Consider the following 13186-nt stretch of genomic DNA (forward strand, 5'->3'; position numbering starts at 1 on the left):
TCAAATTCACAAAATCCTTGATCAAATACCTTGATATTTGACTTGCCTAAACCCTTAACTTCCAACTCCACACTGAAAGCAACAGAAGCAAAGCCATGTCCCTTTTCATGGTTAAAAAAATGCTCACCTCACTAAGCCATCAGGAACAGCTGCAGGAAAGGAAGTTCTCCTATTCTAACATGAATGAGAACTCCCAATCATTTCTCCAGCTTCCACAAAAACAGATGGTCTATAAACCATCACAAACAAAATCTGATGCTTTATCAAAAGCTCCTAGTCATGAACTCCACTACCTCACCATTTTCAGAGCAAAATAACTCCTGATTAAAAAAAAAAAAAAAAAAAAAAAAAGAGAGAGAGAGATGTAACCTGCTTCTCAAACCACAACTCTATAAACTCCTGCATCTTGAAACACACTATCCACTAATAGTGAAACTCACTGAAGAAACCTTGACATATAACCAGGGGAGCTGCTCACAATCAATGTCAACATGCCCACAATTAAACTGGAAAGAGCCAAATACTCCTTCACCACAACAGCCCTGTCGATTTAGCAGTCACTCTCCAACCAGCAATAGGAACTTTCTTTCTAACCCAACTTCAGATGTGAATTAAAACTCCTTCACAAAGGAGCCAAATGCTCCTGCTTACAAACAGGTCACATGACATAACCCATGATCCATTTCTTCACCCTACTTGCCAATTATGTATTACTGTGCATTTTGTTCATAATGTAAACTGCAAAAGGTTACTGTTTTTTTTCAGACAAACTCGCAACTTTATGCGGTGATCTCTTCATGCCTGTTTTGTTTGGCATGCACCTACAGCTATCATGCCATGTACAAAAAATTTTGCCTTTTTTTTTTTTTTTTAAACCATGTATGAACTGTGACTAGGTCACCTATACTGTGTTTGAAAATGATCAGTGCTGATCAGTACACTACCCCAGTAAATAAACTTAAATAAAATAAACACAATTTACATGGGACTACCTTTTGTGATCTTAAGTGCATCTGACTGCTGCAAACCTCCCCCCACCACTTTTGTCCCGAGTGTCTATCAATCATCATTCCCCCTGTCAATCAAATGACCTATTTACTCCATCTCATCACCATTTATTCAGACAGCCACCAGGGGTGGTTAGAGACTTTTTTTTCTTTACTTGTGACCCTATCCTTAACTTGTATTCCGTAAAACACCTGAGAGAGATGTGCAATGAGGTTGACAGCAGAAAATGTCCAGCAACTTTAGTAAGGGGAACTCTGTCCAAACAGCCCTTCCCACGGCATGATAGATGGTTTCTCCTGTTTTGACCAAGAAGTTCACACAACCCTTCCCAGCCCCACAGAATAGACTAGATGCCTCCCCCCCCCCCAAGCATCTCTAGTGGAGGGCTTGCCAACTGAACCCTTGCTGCCAGGGTTTCCATCCTCTGCACCAGAGAACCAGGAACTAAATAATACATATCTCTGTTGGCAGAGTGTTGAATGATCTAGTTGGATCACATTACACTACTCATTTAGGGTCGCCTCTGGCTTCTGGCAGTTGTGTGGCTAATGCACATGGTTTTAAGTCCAACTTACTGAAACTTACAAGACTCTGAGGACTCCTATCTAAAGCTGTTGCTGTTTTTTTTACCAGCTAACAGCAACTTAGCAGTAATTGCCAGATGAAGCTGGACACATCTGCTCTTCATCCTATTTCGTCTCAGGTCCTACCCCTGTGGAATTCTCTACCTTCTCAACTTCAGAAAAGTCCTACTACTGTCTACTTTACAAGATCCTTTAAGATCCACTTATTTTATGAGGCCTGTTCACATCTTTATGATTAATTATGGATCCTCCAATTAATTTTTTTTTTGCATTATATCAGTTCGCTATACACTGTTTTACTACAGGTACGTGAATATAAAACTTTAGTATGGCTTTATTTACAGACTAATTTACCTTTCTCTATCCAGGCAAGGAGAAGCTACCAACATGAGAGTAACACAAGAGCACCTTAAGAGAGGACTTGCCTGGAGGAAGATGTGACCAACCTCCAATCTCTTCACCCTCTTATTTGTGCTTTGGCAGATTCCTGAATTTGTACTTGGGACTCTCCTGCTGGTTAATACAATGGCATACTCTACTTCCATTACCTTCACAGCAGTGAGGCAGGCTTCAAAAGCTCCATTAAGGAGGCTTCCAAGCACAGCCATCCTGCGCTCTTCCCTGAAGCAGGACAGCCTAAGGCATGACATCCTGTCCAAGAATGTCCATCGGCCCGTTGTCCAATGCACAGTATCAACATGTTGAAAATTGCAGCAAACCATGCAGAAGATGCAATGAAGACTCTCAGCTGATCCTGTATGATCCAGCAGTCAAATCTACAGCACTATGGCAGTCTTCAACTACCTCCTCCATTACCTGCAAGCACAGCTGAAGTGTTAGCACTCATGACAATGCCCATCAGGCTCCTCTCCTAAACAGTAAAAGGTAGGGCTGGTACAAGTATGGTCTTGCAATATGACAATAAAAAACGGTGTTGGCGTCTTAGGTACTGAACACAAAAACTTCTCCATAACAATGATCAAGGGCTGGGATCAAAACTATGTAAAATGGCAGAAAGCGATACTGTGGCAAGGCAGTAGCTAATTCCTGTTATTTGCAAATGATAACCACTCTTTTTTTTCCAACTCCCTGTGATGATTAGTAGTTGGCAGGATCTCTTGCATTGGTTTATTTTCAACTTCAATTATTACAACAAGATAGTAAAACCTAGGTTCAGTCTTCACTCAGAATGATCATTACAGAGGCTGCACTCAACTTACACACAACAGATAGCAAATTCAAGGTTTCCAAACTTATGAGCATGCAAATTGCACAACAAATATGATGAATTAATATCACCTCAAAACAGCATACAGGTGAATGATTCGCTCTTAAAACTTTCCACACAGACAGAGAAAACCAATAAAATGCAAAGTTATAATTCCAAAGCTTTAATGTCATTAAGTGCTTTCACAGTAAAAACTGCTTCCTCAGATGTATATCGTCGGCTTGTATTGGTTCTCTCTCTGATGATGAATTAATACACAAATGAATTAAACTGAGCACTTGAGTCAACTGCGCATGCATACAAAAAACACATGCTGGTAGTACTGCGATGTCCTTAGAACTGCATCAATCCACAACACAAAAATTTAAAGCAGATCACACTAAATTCCTCAAGGACTGCCTGGACCATAAAGACTCATAAAAAACAGTCTCAACAATTACATAATGGCTTACCTTCATTAACAAGTGAGCCTTGTATTCTTTCAGGGTTGCAAATCGTCGTAAGCATATGACACAAGCATAAAAACTGCTAGCCCCTCCATGTAGCTGTATTGTTGGATCACATGGTGAATGGTCAAACCTGATTAAAAACAGAAAGAACTCTGTCAACACCAGAGAAGAAAGGTTTAAATAAGAGGACTTAAATTATCTGACTTCTACAAATTCAGAAACATAGTTAACAGTTTTCATTAAGTGGCTTACACATCTAAAAACAACAAAAAACAAATCAAACAGTATCTTCCACAAACAATGCTTTAAAAATTCACCAGTCACACCAATCTACATGTAATAATGTGTCTGGAACAAGGCTAGCTAGTGTAGAAACTGTAACTGTTTAATAGATTGTAGGGAAATCCATACATGGAGGCAGTACTGAGGACTACTCTGGCAATGATTAAACCTTACAAAACAATGACAGTCTCCCATACGTGAAATCATAAAATATTTTGATACAGGCTGAAAACTTGGGCAGGACTAGTATTAAACATACCAGGCTGAAGAGTCAAGATGAGAGAGAGACTTGGGGAACTGAATGCGGGAAACAGGAAAATAGAAGCAAAATCCACAGAAAAGTTGTGCACGTAAGAAACCTTCACTATTATTCTTATTTATTACATGTTTAAAAAAACTAAACCTAAAAACACACAGGATGCATCTGACATTATATACACACACAAAATACTTTACAATTCAAACAGAATCAGCTCAAAGACAGAAGCTAATACAACTTTGAAGATGTTAAATTTCACCACAAATAGTGCAGAAAAGGAACGTCTTTGGTGACGTCACAAAGAAATCACAGGTTCATAGGTAGTTACTAGGCTAGCTGACCTCACAGGCATTTTAAGCAAGGCAAATTTCCATTTTGATGCTTGAATTAACCTATCCCATTCAGTGTTACATTACCCCTAGTGAGAACAACTGGGATCATTCCATAGATGATTTGAAGGGAGCCACACATAGGATAAAGCTGTCTCTGTCCATAAGTAAGGCTAGACTATTTCTCTTTTGGTTTTTACTGATTGATTGTTTTTTGTGACAGTTTTCAGAAACCCTAATGATTATGGATATCAGCTGGGTATGACAATGCTGTGTTTCTACAGGCTAGCCAAACATTCCACTTATGCTGTGTTGATGATGCCATAAGAAGGCTGAAACAAGCATGTCCACAGCTAGTGGGGTTTGGCTTTATTGGCCTTAATTAATCTGTCTATTAATAGACTTGAAAGGAAAAAGTCAAAGACATTCAGAACTGCCATATAGCTAAAACACCTGATGTCCTTAAGAGGGTCATTTGCATATATCCCATGTTGCATCTAACACAAGAGGCTTAAGGAATCAGATTCTTGAGAAAGTTGGCTACCATCAGCACAGTAGTGATATATGGAATGTCCCCCTTCTGGGCTAGTGATCAAGGAGCCTCAGTCCTCACCACTGACACTGGTGGGGAATGTTCACAGACAAAAAGAAAAAAATAGGCGCACACAGTATTTTCAGATGCAGCTCTCTACATCAAGTACAATTTCCCTTAAGAGCACACATGGAATGTAAACTCCAGTCCTGGGCTGGACTTCCTCTCCAGGCCCCAAATAAGAATCCCCACTGACACATCTACAGAGTTAAGCCCTTAGCAGTGTCTTTCAAGCCAAGTCCTCCATCTCCCTCTCTGTGAAATCAGTGCCCTCAGTGTCCCTGTTCAAAGCAGCTGACACAATCTCTAGGATTTGATTGTCACACACACAACTGGGAAAGGCTGGCACAGCTTCCTTGCTTTGCCACCTCTACCCAGACTATAATGCAGGTTCACTGCCACATGCTTCAAGGCTCTTTCCAGGGTACCAAATTACTCTTTTTTTTTTTTTTTTACCAAAAGAAGTTATGTACTCACCATACCATTCCATCCGAGTAGTTGTACTTCATCGGTCTTCAACCTGTGGGTACCGGATGCGTATCGGATCCGAGCTGGCAAGTTCACTAGCATCTGCTCCAAGCTCCTCCCCTTACCCATAATACACCTCCACTACCTTCCAACCCCTAGATCGAGTTTGCTACCACTTATACCGAGAACCCAACCTGAAAGAACACCTTATGCACCTAAAAACTTCAGCCAAACAGGCTGTCCATATGATAAGGCCAGGGAGAAGGAGGGAGGGACAGATGAAGACAAATGAAGTAGAAAGTACAGCTGTGTACCTACCGTAAATGTAGATGTTTGAGTGTATTCACTGTTGCAGTCATTACTCTTGGGTTATCCTGCTGGCAGGCGACCCGCAGTTGGCCAGAATTCCAAAGTCTAGGTCCGGCATCGGTTGCTGTCGCCTCTTCCCTGACGTCAGTGCGCCAGGGGTATAAAAGATGCAGCAGACACCATTATCTTCAGTTTTTCTTGCCCCAGATGTCATGTGCCCCAAATAGGTAGGCTGCAAAATATACCAATAAGAAATGCAAGCATAAAATAACATTTCCTTCATCTACAAGCAAATACACCAAAAAGGTTGCATAGGATAAAGAAGTGCAGTTAAGTCCCAGCAAAGAGAAGGGGGATGGTGGGTGGGTAACCTGGACTGCAACAGTGAATACACTCTAACATCATCATTTATGGTAGGTACACAACTGTACTATGTTCATCGTGTTTCACTGTTGCAGTCATTACTCTTGGGTAGAATCCCAAAGCTGAGGAAGGGTGGCTGGGCTAAATAGGATTAGGAGAGGCAATGAGACCCTGCAGAACTGCAGTGGCGAAGCCTGCTCTGGACTGGAGAGGCAAGTGGTAGTGCTTTGTAAAAGTGTGCACTGAACTCCAAGTTGCAGCCTCTTAAGATTTCTTTGGTTGGTACTCCTCTGAGGAAGGCTGCTGAAGTGGCTGCTGCTCTGGTGGAATGAGGCCCAATGCCTTTAGGCACTGATTTGCCATGTTGAAAACAGCAGAAACTGATGCAATGGCCTATCCATTTAGGAATAGTCTGTTTTGAGATAGCTTTTCCTTGTGATCCTGCAGCATATGACACTAAAAGTTGCCAGTCTTTCTGAAAGCTTTAGTTCTGTCCAAGTAGAAGCGTAACTGCCTGTGTATGTCCAAAGAATGCAGAATTCTCACCCTTGTTCTGTGGGTGTGGATAAAAGGTAGGCAAAGTGAATGGTTTGGTTGACCACCACCTTAGGCATAAATGTAGGGTTTATCCTCAGAGAAACCCTGTCTGGATAAAAAATGATGAAAGGTTCCACAGCCATGAGTGCTTGTAACTCTGAGACTCGCCTTGCAGAGGTTATGGCTAGGAGCAGAGCGGTTTCCCAGGATAAGAATTTTATATCTGCTGTTGATGCTGGCTTGAAAGGAAACAGTGTGAGTTTTTCCAAAACATAATTGAGGTCCCAGGCCGGAATTGGTGCTCTCCTTGGAGGCCTAATGTTTTTGGCCCCTCTGAGGTACTGCCTTATTAAAGGATGAGAAAAGATAGGTGTTTCCGTATTGTAATGTGCAGAAATGGCAGAGGCATGAATCTTAATTGATGAGAAAGAAAGGCCTTTGTTCAGCATCTCAGTTAGGTATTGTAAAATCTGAGGGATGTTTGGTACAGACGTGTCAATGCCTTGTTCCTGGTTCCAAGCACAGAATCTCTTCCATTCTGGTACTGGGCCTCCAAGATAACATCCATAACAGCTTTTGAAAGAGGAGTGTTCTGAATGGCTACATTATCCGCCATGCTGCCAGATTTAAGGTCCTGAGTTGGCTGTGCAGGATCGGATTGCTTTGTTGGGTCAGTAAGTGAGAAGTTTGAGGCAATATCCATGCTGGACCTTGAGACAAGCTCTTTAGAATTGGGTACCAGTGCTGGCGTGGCCAGTCTGGTGCAATCAGAATCATTTTTGGCTTCTCTTGTCTGACCTTTAGGAGTACTCTGGGAAGGAGAGGCAGTGGGGGAAAAGCATACTCTCTTAGATTTTTCCAGCTGAATGATAGGGCGTCCACTTTCCATGCTTGCTTGTGGTAAATCCTTGTGCAAAATCTTTGTAATTGACAGTTGTGAGGGGAGGCAAATAGATCTATGTCTGGGCATCCCCATTTCCTTATGCTGAAGACTTGTGGATCCAGTTTCCATTCGTGGGGATCCATGAGGTTTCTGCTTAGTTCGTCTGCCAGAGTACTTGTTTTTCCTGGCAGGAATAGTGCTTACAGGTGAACTTGAAAAGCCAATGCTGCGTCCCATAAGGTCATTGCTTGTCTGCACAGGGGGTAGGAATGTGTACCTCCCATCTTGTTTATGTACCACATGACTGTAGTGTTGTCTGTCTTTATCAGTAACTGTCCTGGATGAAGCAGGTCCTTGAAAGCTGTCAGGGCATTTTGAACAGCTAGCATCTCTTTTTGATTGATGTGAAGATGCCTCTGGTATGCAGGCCAAGTGCCCTGAATACATTTTCCTGCCATATGGGCCCCCCAGGCATAATCTGATCCATCCGTTGTCAGTGCGTCTGGCTGTGGGTAATCTGAATGGCAGACTCTTGTTGTGGTGACAGGCTTCTGCCCACCATAGATACTCCTGTTGTATGCAGGAAATGAGTGCAATTACTGTCTCCAGGTTGTGGCAATGCTGAGTCCAAACACTTTTCAGATACCATTGTAGTTTCCTCATATGCAGTCTGACATATGGAATTAGTAGAATGCAAGATGCCATGAAACCCAAGGCCTGCAGGATTTTCCTTGCAGATAGGTGGGTTTTTGTTGCCAAGTCCTTGAAGTAAGTAGTCAGTTGTTTTTGTTTGTCTGGCGTGAGATAAGCCATCTGGGCAGCTGTATTTAAGCTTGCACCCAGGAATACTATCTCTTGAGAGGGCACTAGTTTTGATTTCTTTTCGTTTACTGTGTACACCCTAGGCCAATTAGTAATATTTTTACAAACGCAAGATGCTTAGAAGAGTGTCTTTGTTCTCTGCTTGAATTAGGCAGTCGTCCAAGTATGGATATATTTGAATTCCTTTTTGTCTGCAAAACGCAATTACTGGAGCCAGGCATTTTGTTAAGACCCTGGGCGCAGTAGATAAGCCAAAGGGCAGTGCAGAGAATTGGTAATGCACTGGACCAGCTATGAATCTGAGGTATCTTCTGCAAGATTGTCTGATTGGGACATGCATGTATGCCTCTTTTAGGTCCAAAGTTACGAGCCAAGCCCTCCTGCCCAGCATGGGCAGTAGCTGCAGAAGAGTCAACATCTTGAATTTTGGAACTTCCAGAAACGTATTTAGAACAAACAGGTCCAGAATTGGTCTCCAGGTTTTGTCCTTCCTGGGTACTAGGAAAAGTCTGGAGTAAAATCCTTGCCCCTGCTCTTGTTGTGGTACTTGCTGAATGGCCCTCATGTCCATGAGGGCTGTAATTTGTTTTTGTGCCTCTGCCCATTGATTGTGTGGCAGGACTGGCATGCCCTTTGACCTTGGTAGTGTGTGAAAATGGAACCTGTAGCCTTGGGACACTAGGTTCAAAACCCATTTGTCTTGGGTAACGATTTGCCAATTTGATGAAAAATTGTGCTAGTTTTCCCCCTAAGGGGGGCTGTCAAAAGAAAACTGTTTGAACTGGTAGAGGAAAGTCATTGGGACGGTTTCCTGTAAGGCTGTGATTTGTCTTCTCCGCTTTTGGAGGTAGGAGCACCCCATTGTTTAGGCCTGTATGAGCCTGGGGGCTGAGATCTGCCTCTGGGATGCCTGTATCTGCCTCTTTGTGGCCTGTCTGAGACTGTAAAGGAAAATCAAAATAACACCCTCCTGCACGAACGGCTGGTGCACGGCCGAAGCACCCATCCAAAGTGAAAAAAACGAGCCAGCACTCCACTCCATGACACAGGCGAAAGTTATTTTATTTAAACTAAAAGACAGCAGAAAAACACATAACCGTACACCAACATGGTTGTACCGGTTTCGGCAAAGCCTTCATCAGCAACCAAACAAAAAGTAAAAACAAAACCTAACATGCTGTCTTCAAACTTGTACAAAATTCATATGGAATGCATGGAGCGCACTCTAGTGCATCCATCAATAATGCACTAATTCATCAATACATGAAATATAATAAAAATGAACACAAATATCCCAAAAAATATAAGTTCCCCATTCTATCAACAAACAGATGAAGTGGATGCTTCAAAAATGATCATTCAAACCAGGGGGAAAAAGAGCCCCTAGTTTGATGATCCACATTTTTTCTTTATAGGTGAGCCTATCATGTAAAACATGAGATAGTAAGTGTCTGTCCTTAACGGGATCAATAACCATAAAACACAAATTGCCTGTAGGGTGTTTGGAAATATGTTTGCATAGAGAACTGGACCCCTTTTTGTTTTTGATATCACTAAGATGCTCCCCTATCCTAACTTTAAAAGGACGGGAAGTTTGTCCAACATAAAAGGCTCGACAATTGCACTGGGCCAAATAAATCACCCAGGAGGTACTGCAATTGGCAAAACATAAAACCTCAAACTTGTGGGCAATTTTGTGAAGAAAAGGCCCGACATTCTAACAACCTAGGGCAATAGGTACAATGACCACATGGGTAGCATACAAATAAAGGAACTGCAAAGAGATTAAGTCGAGTGGTAGAACATGTATCCTTATGATGAATCCTCTTATAGTGACTAAAAAGAGAACCCAAAGACCGCCCTTTTACGAAATGAATAGCAGCACCGGTCCCCTATATAATTATCCAAAACATTATCAGATTTTAACAAATGCCAATGCTTATGGACAATGTTAAAGCCAACCACATTCCTCCCATAAGTTACCAATCTAAGCAAGTTTGATTTAGCATGATCCCAATTTTGATAAGTTAATAAATCAATTTTTACATCATGTTTGGTTGCTGATGAAGGCTTTGCCAAAACCAGTACAACCATGTTGGTGTACGATTATGTGCTTTTCTGCTGTCTTTTAGTTTAAATAAAATAACTTTCGTCTGTGTCATGGATTGGAGTGCTGGCTCGTTTTTTGAGTGCTGGCTCGTTGAGACTGGAATGGACCAATTTTTAGAAGGCCAGTTCCTGCTAAACCTGTACCTGTAAGAAATCCTTGACTGTCTGCATGGATTTTGCTTTATCCATTTTTTTCCAACACCTCTTCTACTTTAGTACCAAACAAAGTATCATGCTGTAATGGTGCATCTAATAATTTTGCTTTAACATGATCAGGCAGATTTTGTTCCTTTAACCAAGCATGCCTTCTAGTAACAGAACCTGTAACAGCGGCCCTGCAAGAGGCCTCCAGTGAATCATAACCACATTGCAAAGTATGCTTTCCCACTTGTTCAGCTGCATGCAATAAATCCTGCAATTCTTTGTTCTCTGAACATTCAGTATTTGTCAACATTTTCTGTTTAAGTAATGCCATTAAATATTGTTGATACTTAAGCATATGAAATTGACAATTTAAAGCCCCTACAGCCAGGGTAGCAAGTGTAAACTTTCCCCCCCATCTGTTTAGAGCCCTAGAATCCCTATCAGAGGGGACAGGGTTTTTTGCAGTGGAAGCTTTAACCCCCTTGGGACCCAGAGATATAGTTTCTGGGTCAGCAGCGGGGTTTTTATATAGGAATTTATGAGAATCCGGGCCCCTGTAGTATCTGTCTGGCTTAGCAGGTGCAGGGGGTAGAGTGTCGGGGGACAGTCCGGACTCTGAAAATACATAGTCTACAATGTCTAGAATAGGTGGAATAGCAAGGGGTCTGTGCTGAGGAAGCAGCAGGAAGTCTCTGAGCCTTTTCTTAGATTCAGAATAATCTTGGCTCTCCCAGTGGAAATGATCCCTCACAGTATGCAGTGTTTCCCCAAAAGAATAGTCCTCAGGAGGAGAGGCTGAAGGAATGGATTCTTCAGCATCAGAATCCTCATAGGGAAGCATGGAGTAATCCTGTTCAGAAGAGGAATCAGAGGAAATAGAAACCTGATCAGAAGAATCATACTCTGTCTTTTGCCTAGGCCTCTTATCAGGAGGGGGATGGGAACCCCTGATCAAGGTAATTAGGTCTTTGGCCATTTTGAGCATCTGTTTTTAAGGCATGGAAGTCTGAATAGGAGAATGCTGTACTTGTTTCTTTGTCTTTAGAGCTGCTTTAGTCTTTGAAGCTGAAGACGACTTAACATATAGTTGTGTAGGTCTGAAGACGCCCTCAGAAGTCGAAGCCTGCTCAGCGGCTCCAGACCCATCTGAGGGACTGATTTCCGAGAGTCCAATACCTTGAGTTTACAGAGGCCCAGTCGGCTCCATGTGGGAGTCTGTAGCGGCCTGTGGCTCTGAGGTAGCAGGCGCCACGGGCTGCGAAAGCGCCTCACTGAGAACCGGCGACTAGCCTAGAAGAGGCTTTGTCGGTTTTGGACCTCGGATGCCTATCCTTGTCCTTGCGTTTTTTGTAAACTCCGGTTGTCGGCTGTTCCACCGGCATTATATAATTAAATCTTCGGCCAAAGTAATGAAATGCAAAATCGAACCGAAGCTTGAATGTGCGTTGGTTAAATCTAGCACAAAACAGACAGCTAGCAACGTTGTGATCAGGGCCTAGGCAAGGAATACAGTAAGAGTGAAAATCCTTACGAGGTATTTGCTTCCCACAAGAAACACAATTGTTAACTTTTTCTGACATCGGTCTGGAGCAAGAAAAAAGTTTCCCCAATGGGGTACTTAGCTTTAATGAAGACTTCGGTTCTGAAATTCAGATTTGAAAATTTCAGGAGTCTGCCGACCGACACTTGCGAACTGCTTTTGCTTCGAGCACCGCGCAGCCAGAAAGACTGAAGAAAATTGTGTCGGCTGCATCTTTTATACCCCTGGCGCACTCACGTCAGGGAAGAGGCGACAGCAACCGACGCCGGACCTAGACTTTGGAATTCTGGCAGACTGTGGGTCGCCTGCCAGCAGGATAACCAAGAGTAATGACTGCAACAGTGAAACATGATGAACATCTACTCAGATGGAACATTATGGCGAGTACACAACTTCTTTATCTGAAGTAGTTTACTTAATTTGGTCTTCAACCTGTGGGACAGAGTCCCCTGCTACTAAATTCCTGGGTGGCCCTCATGGAAGGATCTCCCGGAGCACCGCGGAACCAAAGGATACCCTCCTTCTGGAAATCAAATCCAATTTGTAGTGAGAAATAAAGGTATGAGATGAAGACCAAGTAGCTGCAGAACAAATATCATCTAATGAGTTTCTCATCCAAAAGGCCGCAGATGTAGCCATTGACCTACTGGAATAAGCTTTCACCTGACCCAGAGGAGACAAACCTTTATCCTTGTAGACCTAAAGGATGCACAAGGAAATCCACCCAGTGATAGTGACCTTAGAGATAAGTTTACCCAAAAAGGGTTTAGAGAAGGACACAAACAATTGATCAGATTTACGAAATGTTCTAGTCCTGTGTAAATAAAATCGTAACAGTCTATGAACATCCAACAAGTGTAGTCTGTATTCCATTTTGTTAGCAAAATTTGGAAAGAAAACAGGTAAATTAATGGTCTGATTGATGTTAACTTGTGATGCCACCTTGGGAAGAAAGGGCGGATTGGTATGAAGGGAAACCCTATCCTTATGGAAAATCATATATGGAACTTTAATAGAAAACGCTTGCAGTTCTGAAACCCTTTTAGAAGAGGTGATGGCCACTAGAAATGCTGTTTTCCAAGACAAAGCCACTAGAAATGCTGTTTTCCAAGACAAAAACTTAAAAACTACCCAGACCTCTCTCCCACTATTTAAAGATAACCTAAGACTTTTCTTCACTAACCACTGGTTATGTTCTTGTACCAACCCTGACTAACTGTCTACCCTTAAACTATCTGTTACTCTCAAACCCATAATATATTGATCCATTATCCTGTTTC

At 42.3% G+C, this 13186-nt stretch overlaps 1 protein-coding gene across 4 annotated transcripts in view; it reads right to left on the reverse strand.

The window, feature by feature from the left end:
• Positions 1-13186, reverse strand: part of ZNF451 (zinc finger protein 451) — a 1506235-nt gene that overhangs the window by 1170589 nt on the left and 322460 nt on the right. For all 4 annotated transcript variants that reach the window (XM_044063345.1, XM_044063343.1, XM_044063344.1 and 1 more), the window contains exon 7: positions 3273-3399. In XM_044063345.1, coding sequence (XP_043919280.1) covers positions 3273-3399 — 127 coding nt within the window. The remainder of the gene's footprint in view (positions 1-3272; positions 3400-13186) is intronic.

The sequence above is a fragment of the Protopterus annectens genome, chromosome 2.part1 (genome assembly GCF_019279795.1).
Source record: "Protopterus annectens isolate FY-2018-M chromosome 2.part1, PAN1.0, whole genome shotgun sequence".
In the NCBI taxonomy this organism is placed as follows: Eukaryota; Metazoa; Chordata; order Ceratodontiformes; family Protopteridae; genus Protopterus; species Protopterus annectens.